Source organism: Vipera berus, assembly GCF_964194415.1.
Source record: "Vipera berus genome assembly, chromosome: 6".
Lineage (NCBI taxonomy): Eukaryota > Metazoa > Chordata > Lepidosauria > Squamata > Viperidae > Vipera > Vipera berus.
In genome coordinates, this window is record NC_138208.1 from 55,401,981 (window position 1) to 55,418,519 (window position 16,539).

Consider the following 16,539-nt stretch of genomic DNA (forward strand, 5'->3'; position numbering starts at 1 on the left):
TGTTAGCTGCGAAGTCGTGTCCGACCCATCGCGACCCTATGGACAACATTCCTCCAGGCCTTCCTGTCCTCTACCATATTCTGGAGTCCATTTAAGCTCACGCCTACTGCTTCAATGACTCCATCCAGCCACCTCATTCTCCGTCGTCCCCTTCTTCTCTTGCCCTCCATCTTTCCCAGCATGAGGCTCTTCTCCAGTGAGTCCTTCCTTCTCATTAGGTGGCCAAAGTATTTGAGTTTTAGCTTCAGGATCTGGCCTTCTAAAGAGCAGTCAGGGTTGATCTCCTCTAGGACTGACCGGTTTGATCGCCTTGCAGTCCAAGGGACTCGCAGGAGTCTTCTCCAGCACCACAGTTCAAAGGCCTCAATTCTTTGGCGCTCAGCCTTTCTTATGGTCCAACTTTCACTGCCATACATTGCAACTGGGAAGACCATAGCCTTGACTATACGCACTTTTGTTGACAGGGTGATGTCTCTGCTTTTTAGTGTGCTGTCTAGATTTGCCATGGCTTTCCTCCCCAGGAGCAAGCGTCTTTTAATTTCTTGGCTACAGTCCCCATTTGCAGTGATCTTGGAGCCCAGGAAAACAAAATCTGTCACTACCTCCATTTCTTCCCCATCTATTTGCCAGGAATTGAGAGGGCCAGTTGCCATGATCTTGGTTTTCTTAATGTTAAGTTTCAACCCAAGTTTTGCACTCTCCTTCTTCACCCGCAACAAGAGGCTCTTTAGTTCTTCTTCACTTTCTGCCATTAGAGTGGTATCATCTGCGTATCTTAGGTTGTTGATATTTCTTCCGGCAATCTTAATTCCAACTTTTGATTCATCTAGCCCTGCCTTTCTCATGATGTGCTCTGCATATAAGTTAAATAGGCAGGGCGACAGTATACAGCCTTGCCGGACTCCTTTCCCAATTTTGAACCAATCAGTGGTTCCGTGTCCAGTTCTCACTGTTGCTTCTTGACCCGCATATAGGTTTCTCAAGAGACAAATAAGATGGTCTGGTACTCCCATCTCTTTAAGAACTTGCCACAGTTTGTTATGATCCACACAATCAAAGGCTTTAGCATAGTCAATGAAGCAGAAGTAGATGTTTTTCTGGAACTCTCTAGCTTTCTCCATGATCCAGCGTATGTTGGCAATTTGATCTCTAGTTCCTCTGCCTCTTCGAAATCCTGCCTGTACTTCTGGTAGTTCTCGATCCACATACTGCTGAAGTCTAGCTTGTAGGATTTTAAGCATGACTTTACTAGCATGAGAAATGAGTGCAATGGTGCGATAGTTTGAACATTCTTTGGCACTGCCTTTCTTTGGAATTGGAATGTAAACTGATCTTTTCCAATCCTGTGGCCACTGTTGAGTTTTCCAAATTTGCTGGCAAATTGAGTGTAGCACTTTTACTGCACTGTCTTTTAAGATTTTGAATAGCTCAGCTGGAATACTGTCACCTCCACTAGCTTTGTTGTTGCTCAGCTTTTCTAAGGCCCACTTCACCTCACATTCTAGGATGTCTGGCTCGAGGTCAGTGACCACATCATTGTGATTATCTGGGACGTTAAGCTCATTCTTGTATAGTTCTTCTGTGTAATTTTGCCACCTCTTCTTAATCTCTTCTGCCTCTGTTAGGTCCCTGCCATTTTGGTCCTTTATCATGCCCATTTTTGCATTAAACGTTCCCTTCATCTCTCCAATTTTCTTGAAAAGATCTCTGGTCCTCCCTATTCTATTGTTTTCTTCTATTTCTTTGCACTGTTCATTTAAGAAGGCATTCTTATCTCTTCTAGCTATTCTCTGGAATTCTGCATTCAATTGGGCATATCTATGTTTTTCTCCCTTGCCTTTCGCTTCCCTCCTTTCCTCAGCTATTTGCAAAGCTTCCTCAGACAGCCATTTTGCTTTCTTGCATTTCTTTTTCTTTGGGATGGTTTTGGTTGCTACCTGTTGTACAATGTCGCGAACCTCTGTCCATAGTTCTTCAGGCACTCTGTCTATCAGATCTAATTCCTTAAATCTATTTGTCACCTCTACTGTATATTCAACAGGGATATGATTTAATTCATACCTGACTGGCCTAGTGCTTTTCCCTACTTTCTTCAGTTTAAGCCTAAACTTTGCAAGGAGAAGCTCATGGTCTGAGCCACAGTCAGCTCCTGGTCTTGTTTTTACCGACTGTATAGAGCTTCTCCATCTTTGGCTGCAGAGCATATAGTCAATCTGATTTCTGTGTTGACCGTCTGGTGATGTCCATGTGTAGAGCCGTCTCTTGGGTTGTTGGAAAAGAGTGTTTGCTATGACCATCGTATTCTCTTGACAAAATTCTATCAGCCTGTGCCCTGCTTCATTTTGTACTCCAAGGCCAAACTTGCCTGTTATTCCGGTTATCTTTTGGCTTCCTACTTTAGCATTCCAATCCCCCATGATGATAAGAACATCATTTTTTGGTGTTAGTTCTATAAGGTGCTGTAGAGCTTCATAGAACTGGTCAATTTCATCCTCTTCAGCACTGGTGGTTGGGGCATAGACTTGGACTACTGTGATATTGAATGGTTTGCCTTGGATTCGAACTGAGATCATTCTGTCATTTTGAGGATTGTATCCCAGTATTGCTTTTCCTACTCTTTTATTGACTATGAAGGCTACTCCATTTCTTCTGAGGGATTCTTGCCCGCAGTAGTATACCTGATGGTCATCTGAATTAAATTCACCCATTCCTGTCCATTTTAGTTCGCTGATACCTAAGATGTCGATGTTCAGTCTTGTCATCTCTTGTTTGACCACGTCCAGCTTTCCTTGATTCATGGATCTTACATTCCAGGTTCCTATGGAGAAAAAATCTTTACAGCATCGGACTTTCCTTTCACCACCAGACACATCCACAGCTGAGCGTCCTTTCGGCTTTGGCCCAGTCGCTTCATTCTTTCTGGCGCTACTAGTACTAGCCCTCTGCTCTTCCCCAGTAGCATATTGGACGCCTTCCGACCTGAGGGGCTCATCTTCCAGCGTCATATCGTTTTGCCTTTTGGTACTGTCCATAGGGTTTTCATGGCAAAGATACTGGAGTGGTTTGCCATTTCCTTCTCCAGTGGATCACGTTTTGTCAGAACTCTCAGCTATGACCTGTCCGTCTTGGGTGGCCCTGCACGGCATAGCTCATAGCTTCATTGAATTACGCAAGCCCCTTCGCCACGACAAGGCAGTAATCCATGAAGGGGACAACTTCAGTATTGGTCAGAATTACAGTATGGGTGCTAAATAGTCTAATGCAATTTTATATTAATACAAATACAGATTCTCAATCATATGTTTCAGAGCTAGTTGGGTTGTGGCTGGTTAAAGGCTAGAGATTGGGAGGTTGTATTGCCATTCTGGATGACTTTGGGGGTATCACTCTCTCTCAGCTCTAGGAAGAATTAAGGACAATCACTTTTGCAAAGAAAACTGCAGGGGTGTATCTATTCAGTCACCAGGGCCAAGAATAACTTGAAGGCCCTAAAATAAAAATAAAAAAACCAGTTTATTCAGCAGCAGCTAGACTGCATTTCAAGCAGTCCATGAATCTACGGGGATATATCACTTTTCAGAAATCTGAAAGGGTGCCACTTGGAAAAAGATTAAAGACCTATCACGTCTCTCCAGAATGGAGACACTTAAGGAACAGGAAGATAATGCCAGTTGACTGTAGGGGAAAAATAACTATAAGAGGAATTTGATAGAATAACAATTTAGGCAAAATAAGGTAGTCACCCCTTTGCTGCATATGTTCAAGCTAGAAAATGTACAAGCTGGATTTTTACGCTGTGCAATGTTTGCATGTATTCAGATATAGAATCAGAACATAAGAGTTGGAAGGGGGACCTTGGAGATCAGTTAGGTCAGGGGTGTCAAACTTGCCACGTCACGTGACATGTCGTGATGTATCATGACTTTTTCCCCATTGCTGGAGCTGGGGTGAGTGCGGTTTCGGCATGACGCATCCAGCCTGTAGGCCGGCAGTTTGACACCCCTGAGTTAGATCAGTTGTAGCCTAAATAGCTTCTGGCTTTATAGTTCCATTACTTAGTTACCTAGTTTTTGGAAAAGGCACTAATGGTAGAAAATATGGAAGGAAGGAGAAGTGGATGACCAGCAGCAAGGCAGATGGATTCAGTTATGGTGGCCATGAGTGTGTGATTGGAAGACCTGAAGGGCCAAATTAGGGACAGATTGTCATGGAGAAAATCTGTGATCATTAATGTATCCCTGATTTGATGGGATATAATAAATCAATAAACCAATCATTTAATTACCACCATTAGATATTATAGTGGTAATCAAAGCCATTACTTTGTAACCAAATCAATAATAAATTGCTGGTGGTCATTTTGGATGCTCTGCAATGTTACTCAGTATTTATCTGCCACTCTAGCACTACTTAAGCTAAATGTTGCCACTGGCATATTGACAGGATTAGTTTCCTTTGTCTATCAGTAATGAACCTGGGTCAGCCCATTCCCCAGTTGTGACAGTGGACATAACATACAAAAGTTGATGGTAAAGTTATAGTTCAAGCTCACCTTCTAGTGGTGACTTCCTGTATGTATCCCTGTAGCTTTCTTGGCAACAGAATGGAAGCTCTTTACCATTGCTGCCTTTTGGGATGTTTCCCCCCCCCCAACCTAACCTAAAACCTTGATACTTCTTCTCCCATTCAAGAACAAACCAGGCCTGACCCTGCTTAGCTTCTGGGCTTAGGCAAAGGTGACCTGGTGCTGCACCTGAGGCCACCAGGGTATTACATACAGGTAAGAGATACAAATAAAAGGTAAAGGTAAAGGTTCCCCCGCACATGCGTGCTAGTAGTTTCCAACTCTAGGGGCCGGTGCCCATCTCTTTTTCAAAGCTGAAGAGCCAGCGCTTGTCCGAGGATGTCTCTGTGGTCATGTGGCCGGCATGACTAGACGCCAAAGGCGCATGGAACGCTGTTACCTTCCCACCATAGTGGTCCCTATTTTTCTACTTGCAGTTTTTACGTGCTTTCGAACTGCTAGGTTGGCAGAAGCTGGGACGTGTAACAGGCGTTTATTACGTGGTACTCGGGATTCGACCCGCCAAACTGCCGACCATCTGATCGACAAGCTCAGCGTCCTAACATACTGAGCCACCGCATCCCTAAGAGATACAAATGCATCAGTACAAACTGTGAATTACTTTTTTAGAATTGAACAATCTGTATTATGATGAAGATGGTTGATGCACTCAAACTTACCATGGATGCCTGATTATATTCTCCTGAAGAAAACATTTTAGCTTTTAACGCCAATTCAGCACTTTTCCCGTCTTCTTTGAGGCAAGAAGCTATTAGAGCTTCTTTTTTGTCTCTAAGGCGCTTTACCTTTTGTTCCCTATTAAAAGAGAGTATAAAACTTTATAGCTAGAATTTTAAATTAGTTTGTCTGTTTTAAATAGCTCAAGTACTCATCAAGCTTTTCTATTCTAAGATTTTTCAGCAGAGGAAACAGCACATTTTTACAAAGACTAAACATTTAATAGGAATTTCCTGACTCAGGGATTCCTGGAAATTGTCATAGAGTGATTTGTGACAGTGATGGTCTTGAGTTTGTAGCAGTGTCATTATAAAATGGCTAATGCTGTAAAATAATTATCAAAATGATTTGCTGCTAAGAGCTAAAAACCCTTAATTACAAAAGGTATCTTTTTAAATTAAAAACATCTTTTAGAAGAAATGGTGAAAAAGTATAAAAGAATACACTTAGTAGAATAGCATATAATGGAATGATCATCAATTGTATTGAAGCGGAGTGGGGAGTTATCCTGCATTGGACAGGAGAAGGCAGCCTTTATAGGAGGCAGATGTTAGAGGGGCAGCTGTGGCATCTCTCTAGCTTTTCCTCCTGATGCCCATTGTCATTTTTTTCCCATGTGCCATAAAGCCTGCCCTGCATAGGAAGGATAGAAGGCATTGCCTGATTACCAACACTAAGATTCAATTGCTAGTACAACCAACTTCAGTGCATGGGATTGTGATTTGCCTTAGGCAGCAACATCTTTTGAGCTAGTTTTGTATTGGTGTGCCACAATCACAAGGTTTAAAGCAACACATGCCACTTACTTGCAGTTTCAAAAGAATTGATCTTGTGTGGTGGCTCATTTGAAAATATGACTTATTCGTGTAAGAATATAATTTCTTAATTATATCCTCTAAATTTCCTAATTATATTATTTCCAGCTGCAATAATCTTAATTTCATTGGGCAATGTTGTATTCCCTATTATTTTTTTTGAAGTGGAAAAACTTTTTGAAGAAGATAGCTTCCATGTAATACAAACATTAAAAAAAAGGTGGTGGGCGGAAGGCAGTATGTTCGCTCCCTAAAATTCTCTAACCAAAATCTAGAATGCTTAAGATTATTCAGCATTCTAATGGTTCATTTTAAAGCCAAAACATGTTACATTTTTGAGGTATGTCATATCTATTAGCTTCTCAATTTTAACATTAAACCCCTTTCCCTGTGTTAACTGTTCAAGAGCTGAAACCATTCCACACGCACACCTTGCTTAAAATTAAGCTAATCAGCTGTGCCTGAAAAAGAGCAGCATATTGAATTCAGCTTCTTTTCTTGGCTAAAATCACAAGATCTCAATAGGCTTGTTTGGAGCATAAATTGCTACTACCTTGTACCTACGTTCACACTTTGGAAATATATAAAATAACCCTATTAAATTAATAACTTACATATGCTGCTTAACTATTTTCTCTCTCTGCTGGCTTTCCTCCAATGTGCCACTAATCTCTTGAATGTTTTGGAATAATGAAAGATTTTGCTCTTCAAGATATCTGAACATCTGAAGTAACTCTTCTGTGTTTTTGAAATAAATCTCTGGCTCCTAACGAAGGAGAAACAGTAATGCATAATCTGTGGAATGGCACATCTGTTTCCAAACATTTTTTGAAAAAATGGAAATATGGTAAAGGAGAGCATTTGCGGATTATACTGAACTGGCAATAAAGGACCACATTTCCCTCATTATTAAATGCATAAGTCAGCAAAATATATTAATTTCAATTATCAATTTATATATTATGCAGACTGTATGGTTTGCTATGCCACCAATTTTCTGTAAACGTGCTTAAATGTGATGGGAACTGATAACACACTGAAGTGCTTCATAAGTGTCCCTCACTGACACAAGTTTATGATATATTTATAGACACCACCATTTGCTATAAAGAACACAATAAAATAAGTTCGATTACTTGTCAGGTGCAAAAGATCAAGTCCAAATATGTAGTCCAATTAAACTGATTTATTGTTGGGACTTCCAGTTTGGCACGCAACAAGACGGGTGGAAGAAGGCGGGGCTCCGGCTTTCAAGCCCGATTTCTTTCTGCCCAGCAACCCTAAGGGATCAGAAAGTTGCCCTGGAGGGCAACCAAAGAAGGAGGGATGGTTCAGGAGTCCGGACCAGACAGCAATTGGTCCAGATGGACTGAAGAAACCCTCTGAAAGGACAGAGGAAAGGCTGCTGGGTTTGTCCAGGCAGCCCAAGTTGTCACTAACCAGAAGAAAAGTGAGGAGTTGCGGTGCTCTGTCAAACAGTTGACTGTCAACAGCATGCTGAAACTGGGTGAGCCAGTTTTTTCCCTTTTTCTTTTGGAACTACAATTAAAAATATTGACCCCCTGATTGAGAAAGTTAAAAAAAAGTAAAGATCCCAGAAGGACTAGAGGAGAAAGTCAAAGGTGGAAGGCAACTACAAGTGGGAAGGCTTTTTAAGGAATACAAAATATCTCTTAAAACTGAACTCAGATTGATTCAAAGAAAACTTAATTTACAAGAGGTGGAAAAACCTTTTTAGCTATAATTCTAAGAGTAAATAACATATAAAGAACTTTAAAAGGAAAACTTTGTAACAACTTTTAAAACCAGACATTGACTAAACAGCATATGAGGACATTTAGTGGTGAAAGAAGATATTATAGTAATATTAAACAAAAAAATCTCAAAGTGTGTGACCTTGAGACAACACCTGTTCTAAACAAAGTGCCTTTGTGTGAATTTTTAAGTGAAAAGACTCTTCATAACTAGACTTGTTGACTCTGTATATAACTAAAACAGAAATTATTTGAAGACAGTGAATGCTTTATTTGACTGGAGGAGCTGGATTTGGCCTAAAGAAGTTGGCTTGTTTCTTCCTGGCTAGATTTTAACATAAGACAGTTGGTGTTTTTCCCCTCTTTTTTGTTGTTGTTTGCTTTATTCTGTTTTCTCTCCCTGAGATATTTATTTATTTAATTTATTGATGTGATTTATATCCCGCCCTATCTCCCGAAGGACTCAGGGCGGCTAACAACAAAACATATAATAAGTACAGAAATTAAGATAAAAATAAAATTAAAATAGTCTGTGCAATAAATTAAAATTAAAAACTAAAAATAAATTAAAAATTCTAAATATAATTAATTAAAATGCCTGTCAGTCCAGGTCAGCCTGGTGGAAAAGGAGTGTTTTGAGGCTGCGGCGAAAGGATTGGAGATTTTGGGCCATCCGAAGCTCAGGGGGGAGCTGATTCCATAGGGCTGGTGCTCCCACAGAGAAGGCCCTCCCCCTGGGGGTCGCCAGCCGACATTGCCTAGCTGACGGTACCCTGAGGAGGCCTTCTCTGTGTGAGCGTACTGGGCGATGGGAATTTGTTCCTGGCAGCAGATGGTCCTGCAAGTATCCCGGGCCTAAGCCATGTAGGGCTTTAAAGGTAAGTACCAGCACCTTAAATCTCACCCGGAGGGCAACCGGTAGCCAATGCAGCTCACGCAGGAGGGGTGTAATATGGGAGTATCAGGGTGCTCCCATCACAACCCGTGCAGCTGCACTCTGCACCAGCTGAAGCCTCCGGGTGGTCTTCAAGGGCAGCCCCATGTAGAGAGCATTACAGAATCTATACGGGAGGTAACGAGTGCGTGGGTGACTGTACGTAGGGCATCTCGGTCCAAAAAGGGGCGCAATTGGTATATTAGGCGAATCTGGGCAAATGCCCCCCTAGCCATGACTCCAATATGATCTTCAAAACTGAGTCGTGAATCTAGGAGGACGCCCAGATTGCGTGCTCTATCAATGGGAGGTAACATCTCTCCTCCTATAGTCAAAGATGGAACCTCTTGGACTAAACGAGATGACGGTATGTAGAGCCACTCAGTCTTGGCTGGGTTGAGTCGAAGCCTGTTTTTTCCCATCCAAATCTGTACCGCTTCCAGGCAACGGGACATCACATCGAGGGCATCACTGGGTTGGTTCGGGGTGGAGATGAATAGCTGGGTATCATCAGCATATTGATGATATTTCACCCCGAAGCCACGGATGATCTCTCCCAGCGTCTTCATATAGATGTTGAACAGGAGGGGCAAGAGCACCGATCCCTGAGGCACTCCACAACTAAGAGGCCTAGGGCTTGACCTCTGCCCTCCTGCTAACACCATCTGTGAACGGTCCGAGAGGTAGGAGAACCACCGCAGAACGGTGCCTCCCACTCCCAACCCCTCAAGACGACGCAGTAAGATACTGTGGTCGATGGTATCAAAAGCCGCTGAGAGATCTAATAGGACCAGGACAGAGGAATAACCTCTATCTCGGCCCCGCCAGAGATCATTCACCAGTGTGACCAATGCCGTCTCCGTGCTATGCCTGGGTCTGAAACCCGATTGGTACGGATCCAGATATTCAGCTTCCTCCAGGTTCAAAGGGAGCTGTCGTGCCACGACGCTCTCAATGACCTTCGCAAGGAAGCGAAGGTTGGAGACAGGACGGAAGTTGTTTAAAACAGCTGGATCCAATGCCGGTTTCTTGAGGAGGGGCCTTACCACCGCCTCTTTCAAGGTGGCAGGGAAGTACCCCTCACTCAGTGAGGCATTGATAACTGCTAGGAGCCAGCCTCGTGTAACCTCCCGAGATGCATAGACTAGCCAGGAGGGACACGAGTCCAACAAACATGTGGCGGCACTTAGTTTCCCCATGATCTTGTCCACTTCATCCGGAGTCACAGGATCAAACTCTTCCCAAATGTACTCGGCCAAATTCATCGTTTTCCTCTCGTCAGATACTGCCCAGTCAGAGTCCAGACCAGCCCGAATCTGAGCAATTTTGTCCACCAGATATTTACTAAATTCCTCAGCCCGTCCATGTAGCAGGTCCTTTCCCATCTCTTGATTTAAAAGGGAGCGGACCACTCTAAATAGGGTGGCCGGGCGGTTATCTGCGGACGCAATGAGGGTGGTGAAGTAGGCGCTCTTTGCCACCCTCATTGCCACAAGATAAGATCTAGAAAAGGATCTTAACTGTGTTCGGTCAGACTCAGACCGACTGGTTCTCCAAATGCTCTCTAGGCCCCTTCTCTGGCGTTTCATCTCCCGCAGGTCCTTGGAGAACCAAGGAGCGAGTCGGGACTTGCGCCGGGTCAGAGGCCGCAAAGGGACAACGCGGTCGAGAGCCTCCGAAGCAGCCTGTTGCCAGGCATTAACTAAGGACTCAACCGGGCTGTGGGAGAGGGAGGTGGGAATCGGTCCAAGCGCCATCTGGAATTTATCTGGGTCCATCAGGCGCCTGGGGTGGAACCACCTGGTCGGTTCCGCCTCCTGACAGTGGGGGGTGACGTGACGGAGGCCCAACCGCAGGAGATAATGGTCTGTCCATGAAAGGGGTTGTGATGTTGGAGTAACCCCACCCAGTCCATTTAGCCATTGCCCAGAGATAAAAATAAGATCAGGCATGTTTCCTCCCTCGTGAGTTGGGTCCTGAGTAATTTGGGTCAGGTCCATAGCCGTCATGGAAGCCATGAGCTCTCGGGCCACTTCTGATGCACTGCCCAGGGAAGGTAGATTAAAGTCTCCCAGTACTATAAGTTTTGGAAATTCAACCGCCAATCCTGAGATGGCGTCAAGTAGTCTGGGTAGAACCATTGCTGTGCAGCTTGGAGAGAGGTATACCAGAAGTAGGCCCAACTGACCACCAGGACCCCATCTTAAGAGGAGGGATTCACATCCGTCTATCTGAGGGGCAGTGGCCTCCCGCGGATGGAGGGTTTCTCTGATAGCGACCGCCACGCCACCTCCCCTACCCTGAGCTCGAGATATTGCATTTAGCCTAAAGAAATTGGCTCCTTTTACAGTTTGGATTTTAGCCTAAGATAGTTGGCTGGAAGAATGAGTACATCAAACCTTATTAGACTTATGAAAAAGACTTCCTCTGCACCCTCTGTGGGAACATCTAGTCCAACAACTCAGGGATCTATCAAAACAATGCTGCAGCATGAGAAAATAAGCACTGCACAAAATGAGATGCAATCCACATTAAAATTGATTCAAGAATCAATGCAAAAAATCATGAAAAGACAAAAAGTAAATTTGACAAATTAAGCAAAGAAATCTTGTATATAAAGTCATAATTTGAAGTTCACCATCAAATGATGCTTAAAAATGATCAAGGAATTCAGGAAATGGAAAATAAAACAGAAGATATTGATAAAAAAAGGAAATACTACTGCAAGAAAATGAGACACTATAACAAGCAAATCAAAATCTTGAAGGAGTGGAGGCGATCTTAGAAATGGAAAAATCGAAATACTACCTAAGATTTCAAAATATCCCTGAAGATAGAGAAGAAAATATAGCAATTGTGATTATTGAGCTTTTGGTAGAAGCCCTGAAAGCAGACAGAGCAGAGATGCAAATGGTGATAGATGAAATATTCCTAATGAACTCAAGCTATGCAAGAAAACATAAACTACCCAGAGAAGTGCATGTGAGATTTATAAAGAAAACAACACGGGATGAAATACTGAGAAGAGTTTGAGAGGAACTATTACAATATAAGAGTAGAGAAATTGTGGTCCTAAAGCAGATACCTAAAAGAGTAAGAGATACTCGAAGACAATATTATTTTTTAACCACAAAGCTGATTGCAAAAGGCATAAACTTTAAACGGTTAATGCCAGAAGGGAATTTAATCAACTGGAATAACAAGATACCAGTTGGATTCAATTTGGAAAGCAGAAGATTTTGATGAAAGAAACAGAGCATTTCTAGATGAAGGAGCGCAACATCAACAAGAGAGAAAAGAACAGAAACAAATGGAAGAAGCAACTGAAGAAGCACTTACACAATTAGAACAGAGAGAGAAATCTGAGCAAGAGAGTGAAGGAATGGCCAGAGAACAGAGGATTATGAGATCTACTAGACCTAAACATAAATAACTGAAATGGAGAAAGAAAATGGAATTTTTTTCAATGAATATAAACGGACTACGGTAAACTCCCCATCAAAAAGAAGCACAATTTTTAGGAAACTACAGAAATTAAATATAGATATAATTTGCTTGCATGAGACACATATAAAAAAAACAATATTATAAGCTGTTGGAATACCCCAAAATTGGGAAACTCTATCATGCATCAGTGCAACGAAAGAAAATAGGTGTTGCAGTATATATTAAAGAGACAATAGATTCTAAAATGATTTATTCAGATGAAGAAGGAAGAATTGTGATGGTAGAAATATATTTACATCAAAAACAAATATTGTTAGTAGTAATATATGTACCAAATAACAACCAGGAAGAATTCTACCAAAATCCTCATAGAAAAATAACAGAACTGTAGTATCAAAACATTTTTTAGTAAGAGACTTTAATGCAATTGTGGATGGGACAATAGACTATAAAAGCAGTAAAACAGAAGAAAGAAAACTACCTAAGACTTTTTTTAATATGATAGAAGAGATTGGAGTACAAGATGTTTGGAGGGAAATTAATCCAGGAAAATTACAATATACATTTTATTCAAACAGTCAAAAGTCCTGGTCTAAAATCGACATGATTTGGATGACACCTGAATTGAGGATGAATATACAGGAAATTAGATAGAACCAGGTACATAGGCAGATCACAACCCTTTAAAAGTGAAGTGGAGAGGAATACAAAAAAACCTAAGATGGACTTTGAACCAATCTATATTACAAGAAAGAGAATTTATAGAATTAGCAACAAAAGAAATGGAGTTTTTCTTTAAAGAAAATAAAAAAGAAGATACTACACTAAAAATGTATGGGATACAGCTAAAGCATATTTTAGAGGTATAGCTATAACCTACACGGCAAAGAAAAATAAACAGAAAAGACAGCAGTATGTACTATTAAAAGAGAAATTTGGAAAACTAAAATCAGAACTGCAAATGAATCCGCAAAATAAGACCTTGAAAAGAGAAATGGAAATAATAAAATATAAATTAAATTTGTTGAACTCAGAAAAATTGGCACAGCAAATAAAAAGAGCAAAACAAAACTTTTTTGAAAATGCAAATAAACCAGAAAGATGGTTAGCTTATAAACTTAAAAAACAGAAGAAGAAAATGCTAAACAAATTAGTAGATAAAAGTGGTTTACAATTTAAAAATGAAGAAATAAAAAAAGATAATTAAAGAATACTACAAGAAAATTGGAGAGATGAAGGGAATGTTTCATGCAAAAATGGGCATGATAAAGGACCAAAATGGCAGGGACCTAACAGAGGCAGAAGAGATTAAGAAGAGGTGGCAAAATTACACAGAAGAACTATACAAGAACGAGCTTAACATTCCTGATCACCACGATGAGGTGGTCACTGACCTCGAGCCAGACATCCTATAATGTAAAGTGGGCCTTAGGAAAGCTGAGCAACAACAAAGCTAGTGGAGGTGATAGTATTCCAGCTGAGCTATTCAGCTCAGACGATGCAGTAAAAGTGCTACACTCAATTTGCCAGCAAATTTGGAAAACTCAACAGTGGCCACAGGATTGGAAAAGATCAGTTTACATTCCAATTCCAAAGAAAGACAGTGCCAAAGAATATTCAAACTATCGCACCATTGCACTCATTTCACATGCTAGCAAAGTTATGCTTAAAATCCTACAAGCTAGACTCCAGCAGTATGTGGATCGAGAAAAAATCTGGACATATAGAGATATTCTAAACTCTGAAATTTAAAATCTAAACAAGAAATGGAAAATCACGGTATCAACCTAACATGGTGGACACATTTACAAATGCAAACTAGATACCATAGAAATGTTAAAATGTGTGGATTTTATAAGGAACAAACTGTGTTTGATAAGACATTGTTGACTTCAGATGAAAAATTAATTAAGAAAATGTATATTTTTTATTAACTTTAGAAATGGAAATTGAACAAGTCAAAGAACAATGATAAGATGGGTGAAAAATTTTGGTTATAATATAGAATTAGAAAAATGGCAAAATTTATGGGAAAGAAACTATAAACTGACATTGTCAACTTCCTATAAAGAAAACGTATACAAAATGTTTTATAGATGGCACTTTCCAACAGCAAGATTAGCAAAAATGTTTAAAAATATGTCAGATAGATGTTGGAAATGTAACCATAAGTCAGGCACGTATTATCATGTTTGGTGGACATGTGATAAAGTAAAGAATTATTGGGAAAAGATACATATTTGGCTAGAACAGTTGTTAGGAGAACATGTTGATTTTAAACCTGAACTTTTTAATTAGGTATAATGCCAGAAAAGACTAATAAAGCTTATACGTGACTTTGCATGTCACAACAGCGGCAAGAATTATATTTGCGCAACACTAGACAAATGTAGGAATACCATCAGATGAAGAAATAATTAAAAAAATACTAGAATGCGCAGAGATGGACAGACTGAAAGAAAAAGAAGAAACAGACTATTATCAAACCTGGGACTTATTCTACCATTGGCTGGAGGAAAGAAGAAAGGATTAGGAATTAAATATGTATTAGTATGTAAACCCAGACAGCACGTTGGTTGAAAAATTACTACTGTATGTATGGAAAAAATGAATAAAAAAACTTATATAAAAAGAAATAAACTGATTTATTGTTACTCAGGCCTATGCACAGGAAGACTCTCAAATATTTGAGAATATTCCTGTTAGCTGTTAGATAGGGGTCAATGGAATTCAGAAGAGGTTGGATTTAATCTGCTTGTGTCTGTTTAAAGCAGAGGTCTTCAAACTTGGCCCTTTTATGACTTGTGGACTCCCCCCCCCCCAAATTCCTCAGCCAGGCATGCTTAACAATTAATTAGCAATAACTTTAGTGGGCAGCCTAAATATAATTTAAAAAATAAAGATTAATTTTAATTTAATAATTTAATAATTTAATTTGTATACCGCCCTTCTCCCGAAGAACTCAGGGCGGTGAACAGGGCAATACATAATAAAAAACAGAATACAAAAATTAAAAAGTAATTAAACTACAATGCCCGTAATAAATTAATACATATTAAAAGTTAAAACCGATTATAAAACCCAGCCCCAACCCATCAGACCAGGCCAGCTTGTTCAAAAAGAAAAGTTTTGAGATCACGCCGAAAGGAGCGATGGTCGGGGGCCGTTCGGAGTTCAACCGGCAAGCGGTTCCACAGGTCTGGCGCGCCCACAGAGAACGCCCTCCCCCTGGGGGCCACCAATCAACATTCCTTGATCGGAGGCACCCTGAGGAGGCCCTCTCTGTGGGAGCGCAGGAGCCCTGGGGACTCTTTGAGCTTGGTTGTTTCCTTGCAGATGTTTCATTATCCAACTAGTAACAATCACTGATGATGACTTTATTGATAATGTTATCTAGTTGGGTAATGAAATGTCTGCAAGCAAACAACCAAATCAGCACCAAGAACCCCACAGTTCAACTCTGAGCTATGTATATTTTAAAGATAAATTTCTTACTTTGTCACAATTCTGGATATCATCCAAGTTAAAATTGTCTTCTGAAGATAGAGAGAAGCTGGTTTCACTTAAACCACTGTTATTAAAAGAAAAATTATTAGATATAATTTGTGTGTATACCCTGAAGCTTGCCAAGTACGTGTTTAATGCCAAGCAGGAAGATTATGCTTGGTAAAACAAAGGTGGAAAGGTGAGTAGAGGTGAGGAAAGGGAAGCTGGTATCCATAGATAAGCTTGTTTAGTTTTTTTTTCAAATTCAGATTGCTGTCACCTTTCTGATGATACATTTTTATCATCTATGAATATTTTTGGGTCCAGTACTGTTTGTGATGACTTTCTAAAGAACTTGTAATCTCCTGCAAAAAGAAAGAAAGAAAGAAAATATACAATATTATTTTTATTTAGCAACAGGAGTTTACTAAAATTATATCATACACAGTGGAGAAATGAATCCACTAGGAAAGGATTACCCTAAGCAGGAATATGCAGAATGTTCTGCTATAATAAGGGGCAAAGCGGGTACATTAAACTCCTGCAATGATTAAAGCATCTATTTTTATCCCTTAAAATTTCCAGGTGTTTCAATGCAAACTGGGTAATATTTCTTGGTCCTTAAAGAAAAATAGAAGCATTCTATGTAATAAATACTCATTGCCCAATTACTATCTTATGCATTTTCATAAAACAAACAAAATAAAAAACCTAACATAGAAGTAAGAAAAAGGTTAAAGAAAAAAGTATATAGAAGCAGTTTCTCATATTTTCATAGCAGTTTTAAGCAAACTTATTTTG

The 16,539-nt window shown here is 40.3% G+C and overlaps 1 protein-coding gene across 1 annotated transcript in view; it reads right to left on the reverse strand.

Annotated features, from left to right (window-relative positions):
- The window catches only part of CCDC38 (coiled-coil domain containing 38), a gene marked incomplete at both ends in the record, with an annotated part of 36,747 nt that overhangs the window by 8,280 nt on the left and 11,928 nt on the right, over positions 1–16,539 (reverse strand). Inside the window, 2 exons of the mRNA XM_081330631.1 lie at positions 5,245–5,380; positions 6,732–6,883. Coding sequence (XP_081186757.1) covers positions 5,245–5,380; positions 6,732–6,883 — 288 coding nt within the window. The remainder of the gene's footprint in view (positions 1–5,244; positions 5,381–6,731; positions 6,884–16,539) is intronic.